Genomic DNA, 17,027 nt, shown 5'->3' with positions numbered 1-17,027 from the left:
CCTGAGACTCTGTCACTGGCTGACCCAGGCACAGGGAGACTGAAAACCTAGGGACAAGGGCTGGGGTGGAGGCCCACAGCGGGGGTCCAGCCCCCAGCGGGGCTTCAGCGAGCACACAGCCTCCACTGGCCACCAGGGGGCAGAAGACGCACAGATAGGCGGTGGGACAGGAAGGTGGCCGCCCCATCCCTGCTGCCCAGAGACCCTCTCATTGCCCCAGTCAGCAGCTGGGAGGGAGCCCTCATCCGCCAGCCCCGCCCACGACCGGACGCCAGCTCCCTGAACCACCCCCAACGTGCGAGGCACCAAAGCCCAGGAAGCGCCAGGCCCAACCCTCCACCCCACAGAACCTCGAAATGCAGGGTACCACGGCTAAGACCAAATCACAGGCCAGGCCCACCCCAGACCTCCCCTTCAGCTGTCAGCCTGACCTTTGTACCTTAAAAATGTTGAAAATGCCGGCGGATTTTCTGAACACATCTGACTTTACGAAGTCCTCCAGCTGGGCCAGGGTGTCATCCAGGTGGGAGCTGGCACAGATCCCAAAGCAACAGGCAAGGCCCTGGGGAGGTACACAGGTGCACTCACACCTGGGCAAGGTCGGGGACGGAGAGAGTACACACGCATGCGCACACCATCCGGTGCATCTGTGCACACCACACACACACACAGGTACACACGCTGGCTACACGTCTGAGAGGACAGAGAGTGACCACTGCCAGCAAGCCTGTGGGCACCCGGGCTTCCCGTGGGGAAGGGGCGGCCACCTCACGCTCGCTCTCCTCCTGGTATCTGGCGGTTTCCAGCAGCTCCTGCAGACGCTTTCTCACCACCTCCGTACTTGAAGCAGCGCCCAGGGTAGTCCCGATGCATTTGTACAGGAAGTTCTGCAACGAAGTCAGAGAACAAGGCTGTGCCTGGCTCCCGAGTAGAGGGGTGCCCAGCACTACCAAAGCGCTGCCCCCGGCAGAGTACGCGCTGAGTACTCAGAGTACGCCCCTGGCAGAGTACGCGCTGCCAGCGGACGCGGGAACCCACGACACTGACCGCCGCAAGGACCAGACGAGCTCTGGGCGGTGTCTGAGGAGTAGGAGGTGGGTGCGGAGCCCCTGCATCTCCCAGCCGTCAGCCACTACGAGGAGGCTCCCAGGCCTTCCCGTCCAGCCTCTGCCAGGACCACAGGGGCCACCAGAGACAGGCGCAGGGAGCGAGTGACAGCACCAAGGAACAGGAGTTGAGGGCCACGCCCACAGCGCCCCGCGGGTTGTCCTCCCACACCTCCCCCTGCATCTCCTCCTGGGGCGTTCCCCCTCCCCCTGCACCTTCTCCAGGGGCGTCCCGTTGTAGCTGGGTAGCTGCTTGCACATCTCCAGGCTCAGCTGGCAAATCCACGTGTTGTCAGACACAACAGCTAGAGTGTCGCGAAGGAACTGTGGGCAGGAGCTCTACCAGTGAGGGGCCGGAGCTCGGCCTTTCACTGCGCTGGCTGGGGAGGGACCCAATGCCTGGCGGTGTCACAGGCACGGACCTCAGGGTCCTGTGCCATGGCTCTGAAGGGTTGTGGATCACTTTCGAGCCCAGACAAAACAAATTCTGGGGGGTCAGACACGCACCACACAGGGGCACAGACAGCTCTGAGCCAAGCAGGGGAGAGGAGAGAAGGCTCCAGTGGCCAGAGCAGCTCAAAGCCCCTGTAATTTGACTCCATCACAGCAGGGTGACAATCTGTGAGGTCAGTAGGCAGGGCTCCCCCCCAGAGACACCCACCTGTCCCTCTGCCCCTCCCCCAGCCACACCGTTAGGCCAAGGCAAACATCACAGCCCTGGGAAGGTACAGTTCCCCTAGCGTGGCTGCCCCAAGCTCTCCCCGCCCAGGCCAGAAAAGGCCCCTGGGTCCAATCCCCGCCCAGGCCAGAAAGGGCCCCTGGGTCCAAGACAGGCTACGCTCCCACCTCCTCTCCCTTCTCTCACCATCAGCAGCTTCTCCTCCCATTCCTTCCGCGACAGGGTTTCCTCCGTATATCCTGAAACGACCAGTCATTCACTCAGCCCAGCAGACAGACCCATGCCCACAGGCAGGAGTGCAGTGCTCAGAGCCCCGCCCCCAGCCTGGCCCATCAACGCTAGCACAGAGGAAGAAAGGGCTGCGCCCACATCCAGTGTGCTCCCAGGTGACAACCAGCAGGGAGCATCTTTTCAGCCCCACTGTCCAGGCCCTTTCCTGAACCACAGCAGAGGCCATTTCTTCCAACTTTCAAAACCCTGGTCCCCACTGGCCAGGCTTGGTGCCGACTGGCTGAAAAAACGCGACCAGAGGACGAGTGGCGCCGCCCCGCTCTGGGCCTCACCGTCCAGGTGCTCCAGCAGCAGGGGGATGGCGGTCGCCCACCGCTGACCCAGCATAGGATGGATGTCCCGGTGAAGGACGCTCAGGAGGCGCAGCGAGGCCGCCCCGCGACCGTCCCCCAGGTAGGGGTTGGAAGACACGGCCTGGAGGAGCCAGAAGTGGGTTCTCCACCGGCGCCCAGGGCCACAGCGCCCCAACGCCCCACGTGAGGCCGAGCACGGCCTCCCAGGTGGGGCAAGAAGCCCCCAGAGACGCAGCTCCCCAAAACTCCGCCTGGAGCACCTGACAGTTCCCACTGCGAGACAGTGTCCTTCTCACAGCAGTGACAGCGTGAGGACGGGGACAAAGGCAAGAGCCCACTCCTCCCCGCCATCCCCAGAGTGCGGCTGCCCAGCGGCCACCTGCCTGGGGACGTGATGCTTCTGGGAAGGCAAGCCCCCAGTGCGCTGCTTACCAGGAGCCTGGTGGCCATGGCGTAGGGAGATGGAAGGGTCACTGCGGGGGAGACAGACATGCAACACTCAGGGCCGCCCGCGCCCTGGGGTCAAGGTGGGCTGGGGGGCCGGGCCAGGGCCAGGGGCGCACCGTTGCCGTTGTACTGAATGAGGAGGGCGTGGGCCCCTGCCTCCTGCCTCTTCTGGGCCAGGTGCACGAGGCTCCTGCAGAGCGGGGTCAGCGCCCCGGTGAAGCGCACGGGAACGAGGAACTCAAACAGGTATGGCCAGAGGACCTGGGGGCAGCGGCATGGGAGTCTGCTCCCAGGTGGGCGGGCAGCAGACCCCCGGGCCGAGGGGTCAGGAGGGGCGCGGTGGGTCCCAGGGGGTGGGTGGGCGGCACTCACGTCGCCCATCCTGTCCACAGTGGTGCTGACCAGGTAGAGGGTGCTGACACTGATGGCCCGCACGCTGTCTGCCGCCAGGGCCTCGCTGTTGGCGCCCAGCTTCTGAGGCTGCAGGAGGGGAGGGCGGAGGGTGTGCTCTCTGCTCTCCAGGTTACACCATCGTGGGCTCTGGCCCTGAGGACACGGCCTGAGCGAAGCAGGACAGACCCTGCCAGCCCCCGCTGAGGGGACGCCCATGCCACCTGTCACTCTGCACCAAAATCACCCAAGGAAGCCGGCTCACCAGGCTCGGTTCAGCCACCAGAACAGAGGGAACCTTGACTCCGTCCTGATGGGCAATGCCAACGTCCACAGAAACCGGAGGCCCTTTGTGGACCTGATAATAGGCTGAGAAAATGGCATTTTCTACGAAGAACAGAGACAAGCTCTGGAACCCGCTGGGCCAGTGGCTTCTCTCAGACCTGAGCAGACAGTGCTCCAGGGCCCGGCTCCCCGGGAACCTTCCACGCGGAAAAGGACTCTGCTCTCCAAACACTCTGAGTCTTCAACTCACGCTTTGAAATACCAAAAAGCAAACACTGAAAACCAAGAGAAATTGGGAAAACTGCAATGACTGTAGGAGACATTTAACACCTCTCCCTGAGAAATCAAAGATGGAGTAGAAAAAATAGAGGTATTTAATAGGGCCTAAACAGCAATTTTTAAAGCATGCTCTAAAAATATAGATAAATCTTAATACCAAATACACACAAACAACTTGAAAGTCTGACCACCTATTAGGCTAAAAAGAAGATCTCAACAAACTCTCAGAAGCAAAAATAAACCTGTGGCCAGATTCAACGTAGAGAACGCAATAAAATTACAAACCCACAGTAGCCACGAAAAGCGAGTCACCTAGAAAACTTTAAACATCCTAAAAGAAACCTTGGGTCAATAAAGAATCCACACAGAAACCGCAAACTACCCAAGAGTGAACGCTGAGGACACATACAAAGCCCAACAAAGGCGCAACTACCGGGACCCACAGACCAAGAACATCAACTGAACCTGAAAAATACTATCGGTGGGAAAATATTAATATGAACCAAGAACAAGAAAAGCATGTGAAAGAGTGTAACAATTAAACACAGAATGTGATTCAAGAAATTAATAGTGAAATAGTTAAGAAAGAAATCACTGACGTGGAAGAACAGATTGAAGACTTCAGGGAAATGAAGAAGAAAGATATTAAAGTGCAACATTCAGATAACAGAAGTGCCGGAACGAGAGAGACAGAAAAACGGAGAACAAGAAAAAATTAAAGAGATAAAGGAGACTAATTCCCCCCAGAAATAAAAGAGAAAAAGAGCTCATCTGAAAAGTGTCCACAGAGCTAGAGGTAAGGACAGGTCAGGTGAGCCTGGAACATCTTCTTGTGCCAGAAAACAAGGAAAGGCTCACTCAAAAAATGATGGAGACGTGCCTTGCCTCAAGGACACAGGAGCCCGCTCCACGGGGGCTCCCACAGGCCAAACTCAGAACAATTTGCCCACCAAAACCAATGGCAGAACTGCATGAAAGAGTAACCCATGAATCCACACTGAGATATTATATATGAACATAAAAATAGCAAAAAGCCGGGGCTTCCCTGGTGGCGCAGTGGGTGAGAGTCCGCCTGCCGATGCAGGGGACACGGGTTCATGCCCCGGTCCGGGAAGATCCCACATGCCGCTGGGCCTGCGCGTCCGGAGCCTGTGCTCTGCAACGGGAGAGGCCACAACAGTGAGAGGCCCGTGTACCGCAAAAAAAAAAAACTAGCAAAAAGCTCTTTGTTACAACAGAAGGCCAAAAAAATAAGTATAGAGAATTAATGGAGTTAGAAAATGAACAACTGATGCTAAAACTAGTAGGGAAAACTTTAATCAGCAAGTTATCAAAGTTTACACATGTTGTAACATGTGTCCAAATCTCCTTCCTCTTTAAGGTTGAGTAACATTCTACTATAGAGATAGAGCAGACCGCGTTTACCCAGTCATCCCCTGATGGACACTTGGCTGCTTCTACCTCTTGGCTATCATGAATGACGCTGCTACAAACATGGGCGTGCAATATCTCTTCAAGATCCCGCTTTCATTTCTCTTGGGTAAATACCCAGAAGTGGAATTGCCGGATCATATGGTAATTCTGTCCACAGCACCTGAAACACTTTACATCCGGGAGCTCATCTTTTGAAACTTCCCTAAGTGAGAAGTAAGGCTGTTCTGGCTGCCTGAGCAGCGAACACGGGCTCCCCCGGGAGGCTGGCATTTTGCTGGCTGTGGCAGAAGGCGCCCACCTCCAGTGACAGCCGTGACTCAGGCTGTCAGATGGGCTTCCCTGGGCTGCACCTCTCTGATGCAGGAGGGAGTGTGCTCTGTGTGGCCCCTCCTGGGAGCACACAGGAAACCTGCACAGGGATTTTAGCTACGAGTACAGTTACCTCTGAGTCCTACAAGTCCTTCTAGTGAACCAGCAAGCATGTAGGTAGTCTTAGGACCCTTTACCCAGAGACAAACCATCAAAGCTTACTCAAGAAAACAGATAACCTAAATAGTTCTTTGTCTAGTAAACAATTCATGGTTAAAAGCTTTTCAACAAAGAAACCTCCAGGCCTATGTAGTTCCACTGAGGGATTCTACCAAAGATTTAAGGAAAAAATACCAAATCTTCACAAACTCTTCCATAAGTTAGAAGAGGAGGGGACGCGTCCAAACTCACCTAATGAAGGATCACCAGAGAGAGACATTACAGGAAAGTACAGGCCCATAACACTCTTGAAGAGGCGCAAAATCTCGCAACAAAGTATCGGGAAATCAAGCCCAGCAACATATTAAAAGCATTATAAATCACGACCAAGCATGGCTTATCTTGGCACTGCAAGGAATTCAATACCTAAAAAGCAATCACTTATGTCCATTTCAAATTGAAAAGAATTGAAAGCAGAATCTTGAATATTAAAAGACTGAAGGTGTTCCCCTTAGAACGGAAACAAAGTAAGGATGTCTGCACTCATCACTTGTATTCAGCATTGTAATGGAGATTCTAACCGAGGCAATAAGGCCAGAAAAAGAAATAAAAGGCATTCAGATCGGAAAGGAAGACTGAGCTGTCTATTGGAAAACATGATGTTCCATGTAGAAGATCTCAAAGAATCTATAAAAAGTAAGGCCACAGGATACAAGGTCAATATGCAAAAATCAACTGTATTTCTACACACTAGCAATGAACAGTTGGAAATTGAAATTAACAAAACGATACTACTACAACAGCACTAAAACCATAGTTACAAATCTAACAAAATATGTGCAGAATCTATATGCTTAAAATTACGAAGTACTGACGGAAGAAATCAAAGATGACCTAAGTAAATGTAATGCACCATTTTCATAGATGGGAAGACAACATCAATTCATCAAAAGATATCAATTCTTCCCGAAGAGTCTACAGATTCAACACAATCCCAGTCAAAATTATAATAGCTGGGCTTCCGTGGCGGCACAGTGGTTAAGAATCCGCCTGCCAATGCAGGGGACACGGGTTCGAGCCCTGGTCCGGGAAGATCCCACATGCCGCGGAGCAACTAAGCCTGTGTGCCACAACTACAGAGCCTGCGCTTTAGAGCCTGTGAGCCACAACTCCTGAGCCCGTGCGCCACAACTACTGAAGCCCGCGCGCCTAGAGCCCATGCTCTGCAACAAGAGAAGCCACCGCAATGAGAAGCCCACGCACTGCAACGAAGAGTAGCCCCTGCTCGCCACAACTAGAGAAAGCCCGCGTGCAGCAATGAAGATCCAATGCAGCCAAAAATAAAAAATAAATAAACCAACAAATAAAATTCTAATAGGTTTATTTTTGTAGAAATCAACAAGATGATTCTAAAATTTATATGGATAAGTGAAGGAACTATAATAGCCAAACGAATTAGAAAAGAAGACTGAAGTTAGAGGACTCATGCTACTTCGCTCCAGAGTTTACTGTAAAGCTTCAGGCAAGACAGCGTGGTCCCGACAAAAGGACAGACGCAGACCAGTGGAGCAAAACAGAGTCCACAGTCACTTGATTTTGACAAAGATGCAAAGGCAACTCATCCACGTGGAAAGAAGAGTCTTTTCAGCAGATGGTGCTAGGACAACTGGACATCCACGTGCAAAATAATGAGCCGTAACAACAACCACACCTCCCATTAAACAATATTCACTCAAAGTGGATCACAAACCTGTATGTAAAACCTCGAAGTTAAAGCTTCTAGAAGAAAACAGAGGAGAACATCTTTGTGACCTTGGGTTAAGAGAGGATTTACTAGCTAGAACACCAAAAGCAAGAGCTATAAATAAAAACCTGATAAAGTGGACTTCTAAAATATTAAAATATCCACCTTTTGAAGAAAATAAAAAGATAAGTATGACGCAACAGACTTGTCAGAAAATATTTACAAGCCATAAATCTGATAAAGGACTTGCATCCGAAATATATAAAGAACATTCTGTACTCAATAATAGGAAAGTAAACAACTCAAGAACAGGCAAAAGCTGTGAACAGACACTTAAGGAAGACATGGGGATGGCAAACATTGGTCGTTGGTGAGATGCCAGCCCGTCAGGACAGCTTGAGAAACAACCAGCCTGGACCCGAGCCTGCAAGTACCCACAGGGCCTCTCACCCGCTGCTGCTGGGGCCATGAGACCGCACAGCCGCTTCAGAAAACCGTTTGGAAATTTCTTATGAAATTAAATGCACACTCTCCATTCGCGCTTACCCAGGTGTACAAACGCATGCTCCCACAGAAACCTGTACCCACACGGTCACAGTGGCTTTTTTCGTAACTGCCACACTGCAAACAACTGGAGTCTCCTTCCTCTAGAGAGTGGAGAACAGACTGGCACGTCCGTACCACGGAATGCTACTCAGCAGTAAGAGAACCAATCACTGGCACATGTGACAATGCCCCCGACGGAAGTGGGGAATCAGGGGCCCAGGAGCAGGAGGGTGAGGCCGCGCCCTTACCTCCGCCTCGGGGGGCAGCGCACACTGCTGCACGATGTACTCGATCATGGCCTCGCCTCCAGGCTGCTCCAGGTAGCCGTGATGGGCCATGGCACTGATCACCTGCACCACGGCCCGCTTCACCTGCCCGGACCAAGGGAGAGCGGCAAGGGCCTCAGAGGACCGCCGGACAGCACGCCGGCCCAGCTGGGCGGTGGAATCTCACCCTTCCCTCTGCCTGCGCCTGCACCTGCCCCCACCTTCTCCCCAGACGCTTGCTACGAAGGCCAGCCTGCGGCCATGCCCACACCCCCAGGGGAAGGCCTCTTCCTCCTCTTTCCCGCAGCCCCTCCCCTCCCGGCGCCTCCTTGGGCATCTCCCGACCCCGTTTTGCCCTTCTGGGCAAGGGCCCTGGGTCTGCACTTGTCACCCAAACACTCCTGAGAGTTCTGAGTGTCCTGCTGTCCAGCCCCTTCGATAACTCTGTCTGGCGGCTCCAAGGAATGGCTGGGCCGTCGCGGCCGGAAGCAGCACCCTCTTCCTGGGGCTGGCGCCCCCTCCAGGGCCCCCTGCTCCCACGCTCCATCAGACGCCGGCCCGATGCCCCTCCCTGGGGACCCTTCCCTGTGTCCCGGTGACGCCTCTCCTCCCCCCGATCTCAGGTCGCACATCGCTGCCCTGTGCCCCCAGCTACACGTGTGTCCTGAGGGACCGTGGGGCTGACAGGTCTGGAGGGAGTGAGCGATGTGGTAGCACGAGGGCCGCTCAGGCTGAGTGCGTCTGGCCACTGACACTGTTGGAGGCACGCGGTGCGGCCCCTTGGGGGTGACCCAGGGCACGGGGGCCCTGAAACAGATGCAGGTGGTTTGGGGTCCATTTCAGTAGCTTCTGGAACTCTCACAGAAGGTCCCAAAGAACAGGGCCCCAGGATGAGCACAAAGGCTGGGGCAGCCCCAGGACAGAGCCGAGGGGCCCTGCTGCCGCTGAGCCCAGGAGGGAGGAGCAGCCCTGCCCCCAGCTCTGGGCGTCACCCCCAAGGCCTTGGATGTCCCACCTGAGCCCCGGGTCCTCGCTTCCGTGAGGCTTCAGCCACGCTGAATCACCTAACCACCTGACGGTTGAGGGTGGGGGCTTCGGGCCAGGAGGGGCTGGACTCTGAGGTCTCCACGATGGAGGACCGACAGAGACCCCTGACACAAGGCTGGGGGCTTCCCTGGGGGGCAGCCGGCACAGCACTGCCAGGGAGCCCAGGCTGCCCACGGCTCCACGGGGAGAGGACAGCGGGGCTCCGACTTCAGACCCTCCTGGGCCTCCTGCCCCTCGTGCCTCTTCTGTGGCCAACGTTAGCCTGTGTCTTTTTGGTGTAGTGAACCATAACGTGGGTATGACGACTCTTGTGAGCTTGGGGGTTCTTCTAGAGAACGATTGAACCCCAGGGTGGTTTGGGGGACCACTTCCTAACTTCATACTTGGTTAACTGCGTCAGGAGGAAGCTGGGGGTCCCAGATGCCCAGGCCTGCACGCGCCCACTGAGGTCTGGCCTGGCTGAGAGGTGGCTGCCGGGTCCGTGGTGGCCACACTGCCCGCAGCTGCTCACAGCGGAGCTAGGGCTGCCCGCTGACCTACCTTGCTGTTGGTGTCCAGAAGAGGAAGCTTCATGGAGGAGAGAATAAAGGGTTGCTTGACTTCCATCTGCGCAGCTGCAGGAAACAGAGAGATGGCTCAGGCCGCCCCCCACCACAAGGCCCAAGGCCACACTGCCGGGGTTCTGGCCTCAGTGTGGCCCTCCACGTGGCGGGGGGGGCCGCATACGCACAGGCCCACCCATTTCTCTCCGGTGGGCGGGAGGGGGAAATGACCTTTTTCAGCAAATAACATTATTTCACCCAATTAAAAAGCTAGGAGGTTTGTAGTTTAGGGCAGCAGAGAAAGAGCGGGCTGAGCAGGTATCCCAGTTCAAGTGCAAGGGTCAGGGGGTCTCCTGGGGCATCAGAATCACAGCAGGCTCGTTAAGCACCACCAGCCGCTGTCCCCTCTCCCCACTCCAACCTGCAGGCCCAGGTGGGCTCAGGCGTTCACTTTTCACACATTCCCAGGTGAGCTGGTGCTGAGGACCCCACTTTGAGAACCAGCTGTATAACCCTTCCTTTCCTGATATTTATTTATTTTAGGTTTTTTACGGCGGAGGGGGGGCCGCACCACGCCGCACGTGGGATCTTAGTTCCCGGACCACGGATCGAACCCGGACCCTCGGCAGTGAGAGTGCGGAGTCCTAACCACTGGACCGCCAGGGAAGTCGCATTCTGACATTTAAATGGGGGTAAAAAGTGAATACCAAGAAGTGGTCATGAGATTAATAAAAATAAAAACAAAGAGGGACCTCCTGGTGGACCAGTGGTTAGGACTCCACGCTCTCACTGCCGAGGGCCCGGGTTTGATCCCTGGTCGGGAACTAAGACCCTGCAAGCCACGTGGTGCGGCCAAAAACAATTTTTTTAATGAAAACAGAGACTGGGAGCACAGCGATGGCGATGGCGCTGCCACTCCAAGGACAGCCCCGGGGAGGGGTGTGTCATGATCCCACCTCCCGCAGGGAACTGGAGGCCTCACAGCCTGGAATGGCTGATTCCAGGTCTGGGGCAAGAAATATACACAACGAGCTTAGTTCATCATCAAAGGACTCGGAACTTGAAGAAGTCTCCCCACTCCCCGGAGATGACACCATTTGAGCTCCAATAATGGTAACAACTATAGATAACGAATAAGGACCCACTGTCTAGCACAGGGAACTCTACTCAGTGCTCTGTGGTGACCTAGATGGGAATATAATCTAAAAAACAGGGGATATATGGATACATGCTGCTGATTCACTTTGCTGTACAGCAGAATCTAAAATGACACTGTAAATCAACTATACTCCAATAAAAGTTAATTAAAAAATAATGGTGATAACTGCAATGAACTGAAATTTCTCAAATATGTTTGAATTCATGAGTCCCTATGATATTTTTAGAGAGCAATGGTCACCTTTAGAAGATGACAGGGGACCAGTGTATTATCTTGAAAACTGACAAAACAAAGGAGCCAACAGCTGAGGCTGCAGTTCCTGCACGAGCCACACTTCTGCGTGGCTGAGCGGCAGGTGAAGAGCGTCTCTTCATCACGGCACCCAGCGAATCGGCGCAGCACAAGCCGTGCCCCAGGCGGCGAGCGGCAGCGCTGCCGAGGCCGCCCGGTACACACTGTGCCCCCTACCAAAGTCCCCTTGCCAAAGGGACTCGACTGGAGTCTGAGTTCTTGCCAATTTGCAAGAAATCCAGACGGACGAGGAAACCTCAGTCTGCACCTCGAGAACACAGCCCACCAAGCTGACCGTGTGAAACTCCACAGGTCCAATGGCCTAGGCTCTTCCACAGATAAATTACAAGGGAAAGCAAAGAGCACAGGAGACCTGCGGTTTAAAAGGGACCGAAATGTGGGGAGTGTTGTTTAGTGGGGACAGAGTTTCAGGTTTGCAGGATGAAAAGGGTCCTGGAGGCGGCTGCACAGCCACGTGAACGTCCTTAACGCTGCTGAGTGTGCACCTACGACGAGCGTGGAAAATTTTATGTTATGTGTATTTTACCACAATTGTAAACAAGCAAAGTAAACCACCCAGGGCCAAGCCCCCCAAAAGGGAGAGATTTAAATCTATCTATATATATATAATTTAAAAAAATTTTACTTTTTTACTGAAGTAGAGCTTACTTACAGTGTTGCTGGTGTTCAGCAAAGTGGTCCAGTTATACATAAACGTATCTATTCTTTTTTTTTTTTTTTTGACTGCATTGCATTCGTTGCTGCGCGCAGGCTTTCTCTAGCTGTGGTGATCAGGGACTACCCTTCCCTGCGGTGCGCGGGTTTCTCATTGTGGTGGCTTCTCTTGTTGTGGAGCACGGGCTCTAGGTGTGTGGGCTCAGTAGTTGTGGCTCGTGGATTCTAGAGCGCAGGCTCAGTAGATGTGGCACACGGGCTCAGTTGCTCCGCGGCATGTGGGATCTTCCCAGATCAGGGCTCGAACCCGTGTCCCCTGCATCGGCAGGCGGGTTCTTAAACACCGTGCTACCAGGGAAGCCCTATGTATCTATTCTTTTTCAGATTGTTTTCCATTATAGTTTATTACAAGATACTGAGTATGTTGTTTATCTATTTTATATATAGTAGTATCTGTTAATCCCAAACTCCGAATTTATCTCTTCCCCCCAATTTTCCCCTTTGGTAACAATTTTCTGTCTGTATGTTTCTATTTTGTAAATAAGTTCATTTCTGTCATATTTTAGGTTCCACATAAAAGTGATATATTGTATGTCTTCTTTCTGACTCACTTCACTTAGTATGATAATCTCTAGGTCCATCCATGTTGCTGCAATGGCATTACTTCATTCTTTTTATGGCCGAGTAGCATTCCATTTTTTATATGTACAACATCTTTCTTTTGGCCACGCCGCGTGGCTTGCAGGATCTTAGTTCCCTGAGCAGGGATTGAACCCGGGGCCTGGGCAGTGAGAGCACCGAGTCCTAACCATATATACGTATATACACTTATGGCCAGAGAAAGAACTTAAAGGAAAAAATGAAAGACAAGTGGATACGAAGTGACTCTGGAACATCATCGTGAGAGAAGATTAACAAAGGAGAGGCAAGAGAGGCTAAACCGCGTAGAAAACGTCCAGCGCCGCTAATGACCACAAACAGCAGGTCAGAGAGGAAGCGAAGGCCCAGCCGAGGCCCGCAGGCACCTGGGCTCCCAAGGGCGCTGTGGCTCAGGTGAGAGACCTTGCTCTCTGTCCCAGCACCACCCTTCCCCAGCAGCCGCCAGCCACGTGCTCCTGGGCTCACGGCAGGATCCGGCGCTGCCCGCCGAGTGCTGCCCCCTCACTCCCCAAACCCGAGAGCTGCCGAGTCCACAGGTGCCACCTGGTCCACATGCTCGTTCCATAGAGGGTCAGACAGAGAACACTTGGGCTTCCAGGGCCACAAGCGGCCTCCGTCACATCTTCTTCTTTGTTTGCTTGTACAGCCCGTTGCCATGTGAAAACCACTCTCAGCTCAGGACTGTACCGAAGCAGGCTGCAGGCCCGGCGTGGCCCACGGCCACGGCCACTATTTAGCAACCAAGCTCACCGGAAAAAACAGACTTAAGTGCGAAAGCTGCTCAAGCCTATTGCTGATTAAATTAGCCTTACAGCAAGAAGCCCGAGTTCTTCCATCCAATTGTGAGGAAATCATCAGACACACGGAAATGGAGGGACTGTCTACAGAACCGGCCTCAACTCTTCTCAAAGGTCCACGTCTAAGACACAACTAGGCAACATATGCCCGTGCACAGACCCCACACTGAGGGGCAGCTGCGGCAGACAGCGTGACGGGGCAGCGGGACTGAGCCACCCGACCGGCGGGCATGTGGCAGCTGCCGGGCCCAGGGTCAGGGGCGCCGTGTCCCACCGTCCACAGCCAGCTGTCAAGGGCAAAGGTCAGCGATGGACGCCTGCTGGGAGGCAGATGAGCACTACTGCTGCAACTTTTCAAAAAGTTTGGAATTTTGCAAACTAGAAAGTTGGGGAAAATATTTAAAGAATTCAAAGCAAGATGTTCCTTTTCACCTAAAAGCTGGACAATGTCTGCCTTTTCCATCTCTGCGTCACAAAGGGCACTTACCGGCCGAGTTGATGATGTGCCTCACGACCTGGAGGGTGCCCACACGGGTCCTCTCGTTGCTGGTGTCCAGCTTGGGCAGCAGGAAGGCCAGCAGGCGGTCAGGCGAGCAGCAGGCTGCAGGGCAAGCGCTCATCAAAGAACTGTTTGTAACGAGCTGTCCTATGCTCCCTGCTGGCTGTCTGCACCTCCAAGACAAGCTAGGCCCGGCGGCCAGGGAGGCCGGACGCTCGGGGCTGCGGCCCAGCCAGGTCTTGGCTGTGTGCTCCCCAGAGACACGGGCGGGCAGCACACGAGACAAAGGGCCCCCCGCCCCCCAGAGCAGCCAGGCCGCCGGCCTCGTACCCAGCACCGTGAAGCAGCGCAGCACCTCCTTCTGGTTGCTCATCACCAGGGGGCTCGAGGACTCCACAGGCACGCAGATCTGCTCGGGAACAGAGGGCACAGTCACGGGGCCCAGCAAGGCCATGGGAGGGCAGGTCCCTCAGGCGCTCTCTCACCTGGGGGCAGGAGCCCCTCGCCTGTGGCTGGAAGCGCCCTGGGGACCTCAGCCCACACCTTACAGTTGGCCCTCTCAAGGGAGAAGAGTCCTGGCTCCGTCTACACCCCACCCCTCCCACCACCAGCCAGGAAAACAAACTCCCAAAACACATTCCCTGACGAGAAAGGAGACACTTTCCCGCTTTCCTGGGCATGACATCCTGGGCTGGAAACCGCAGACCTCTAGAATGCAGAAAGCACTGGAAACCAAAATACCTCGAGTCCATTCGTTCAAAATTGTAAAAGAAAAAGGAGCTGCACTGGTAAAAGTAAAAACAGAGGCTGTTGGCACATGTGTCCCTGGGCTCCACTGCACCTCAGCGGGTGACACTCACCGGGGGCTGAGCTCTGGGTGGCACCCCAGTCCCCACTCAACCCCTCAAGGTCACAACAAAGGATACCCACAGGGCCTCCAGGCACAGGGCTCTAAGGTGAGAAGTGACCAGCGGTGAGTGCAGGACCAGGTGAGTGCCAGGCGGCCGGGTTCTGCTCCAGGCCCCCAGGGTGCTGCTTGTCACTTCCACTGCAAAGACCGAACCTGGCCATAAAAGGCACCGCGGCTTCCTACCTGCTCCCGGGCTCGCTCAGCCGCTCGGAGCAGGGAGCCGGCTTGGAAGCAGAACCCCCGCCCCCCGGGGAGCCTTCAGAAGATGCGTGACCGTGACCACGCGGAAGCCTGAGCTGCTCAGGACTCCGCAGTGACTCGGAGAGAGTAAACCGCTGCTGTTTTCACGTACGAAGTTTTGGAGTGATCGGTCAAAGGGCAATAGATAACTAGTGCAAATGGGTAGTCATCTGGAAAAAAGATAAAACTAGATGCTCACTCTTTCCCTAAAATAAACTCCAAACGGATTAAACAGTAAAAGTATAGGGGAAAATGAGAGAAGCTAAAAATTAATTGCAGAACTCGAAAGCCTTTTCCAAGTATAGCAAAAGCTGAACTGTAACATAAAAGATGAATAAATGATGGTGTAAAAACTAAATAATTTTGCATGGCAAAAAATACCATAAACAGGGCTTCCCTGGTGGCGCAGTGGTTGAGGGTCCGCCTGCCAATGCAGGGGACGCGGGTTCGTGCCCCGGTCCGGGAAGATCCCACATGCCGCGGAGCGGCTGGGCCCGTGAGCCATGGCTGCTGAGCCTGCGCGTCCGGAGCCTGTGCTCCGCAACGGGAGGGGCCACAGCAGTGAGAGGTCCGCGTACAGCAAAACAAACAAACAAACAAAAAACCATAAACAGAGCCACAGATAACGGACAAAGTAGAAACAAACATTTATACATACATGATATGAGACTATAAATAACTGCTACAGATCAATATGAAAAAAAACCTCTAAAAACCAACAGAAAAACAAAAGACATGAATGGAAAGCTCTAAGAGAAGAAAATATCACATTTTTCCTGCCTTTTCAGCTTTTATATATTTATTTTCCCGTTAAACCCCACCCCCATCCCATAGATAATCATTGCTTGTTTTTATAGTTTAACGCAATCACTTTTATATTAAGTAAATGATATTGTGCTACATCTCTCACTTTTTTTCAGAGTTGTAAGCTTTTTCTCCATAGAGATCTTAGGCACTCTTCGTTAGGTGAATTCCCAGATACTTCACGATAAGTTTCTGTTGCTGTTGTAAAGGGTCGTTTTTTTGTGCTTGGTCACTACTGACGGAGAAGAACGCTCCTGATTTTTACAGGGTGGTCTTGTAACCGGCAACCTTGCTGAACTTAGTTCTAGTATTTGTGAACCGACTCAGTTCATAAATGAGTGCATTTCTGGATGAATAAATCAACCATCCATAAAACAAACATCTACTGAGTGCTCACGGGTAACACGCACCGGTGCTGGGACAGCAGGGAACGGAACAGAGCGAACCCTCCCCCTCAGGCCTGTGCCTTCTCGCTCGGGAGACCCGAGTGGCAACCCCCCCGTCGCTAAGTGTATTAAGAGGAGCTCGGGGCCTCGGGAAAGGCAAAGAGGGGACCGGGACGGAGGGTGGGTGGCCGGGAAAAAGATGAACGACAGGTCGGTCCTCACTCCCCCCATTTCTGTTCCTTTCCCCGTTAACACTGAGAGTGGGGCTGCTTCCTGCTCCTGACACTAGAGGAAGCGTACCTGTCTCCCGTTCACTATGATGTACGCGGAGGGCCTGGGCATTTAAACTTCGTCAAGTTAGAGAAGTTCCTTTCTGATCCTGACACTAGAGGAAGCGTACCTGTCTCCCGTTCACCATGATGCACGCGGAGGGCCTGGGCATTTAAACTTCGTCAAGTTAGAGACGTTCCTTTCTGATCCTGGTTGCTAAGAGCTTTAGCGACAAATAGGTGTTGAACTTTATCAAAAGCTTTTTCTGCATTGATTGATATCAGACAATATTTTCGGGAATCTCGTTCCATGATGAGGTGAGCTGACTGGCCTCAGCGCTGTGCAGCCCCCCTGGCTGGGCCCTACACCCCTCGTGTACTGGGAGCGCAGTGCTGGGAGCACAGTGCTGAGGGAACGGTGGTGAGGGCGCAGTGCTGAGGGTGCAGTGCTGGGAGCTCAGTGCTGAGGGTGTAGTGCTGAGGGTGCAGTGCTGAGGGAACGGTGCTGAGGGTGCAGTGC

At 53.8% G+C, this 17,027-nt stretch overlaps 1 protein-coding gene across 17 annotated transcripts in view; it reads right to left on the bottom strand.

Annotated features, from left to right (window-relative positions):
- MROH1 (maestro heat like repeat family member 1) overlaps window positions 1-17,027 on the bottom strand; it is a 67,434-nt gene that overhangs the window by 21,782 nt on the left and 28,625 nt on the right. For 14 of the 17 annotated variants that reach the window (XM_027132088.1, XM_027132091.1, XM_027132089.1 and 11 more), the window contains 12 exons: window positions 14,229-14,307; window positions 13,887-14,000; window positions 9,816-9,889; window positions 8,211-8,333; window positions 3,189-3,296; window positions 2,933-3,077; window positions 2,802-2,842; window positions 2,349-2,490; window positions 1,972-2,024; window positions 1,323-1,430; window positions 768-887; window positions 440-562 (listed from right to left, as the gene is read on the bottom strand). In XM_027132088.1, coding sequence (XP_026987889.1) covers window positions 440-562; window positions 768-887; window positions 1,323-1,430; window positions 1,972-2,024; window positions 2,349-2,490; window positions 2,802-2,842; window positions 2,933-3,077; window positions 3,189-3,296; window positions 8,211-8,333; window positions 9,816-9,889; window positions 13,887-14,000; window positions 14,229-14,307 — 1,230 coding nt within the window. The other 3 variants (XR_003438302.1, XM_027132097.1, XM_027132096.1) reach the window with 3 other exon arrangements.

Source organism: Aethalodelphis obliquidens, unplaced genomic scaffold (assembly GCF_003676395.1).
Source record: "Aethalodelphis obliquidens isolate GAN/ISIS:26980383/991018 unplaced genomic scaffold, ASM367639v1 scaffold41, whole genome shotgun sequence".
NCBI classification, from domain to species: domain Eukaryota; kingdom Metazoa; phylum Chordata; class Mammalia; order Artiodactyla; family Delphinidae; genus Aethalodelphis; species Aethalodelphis obliquidens.
The sequence above is the reverse complement of the archived record's forward strand: the minus strand, read 5'-3'. Positions and strand labels throughout refer to the sequence as shown.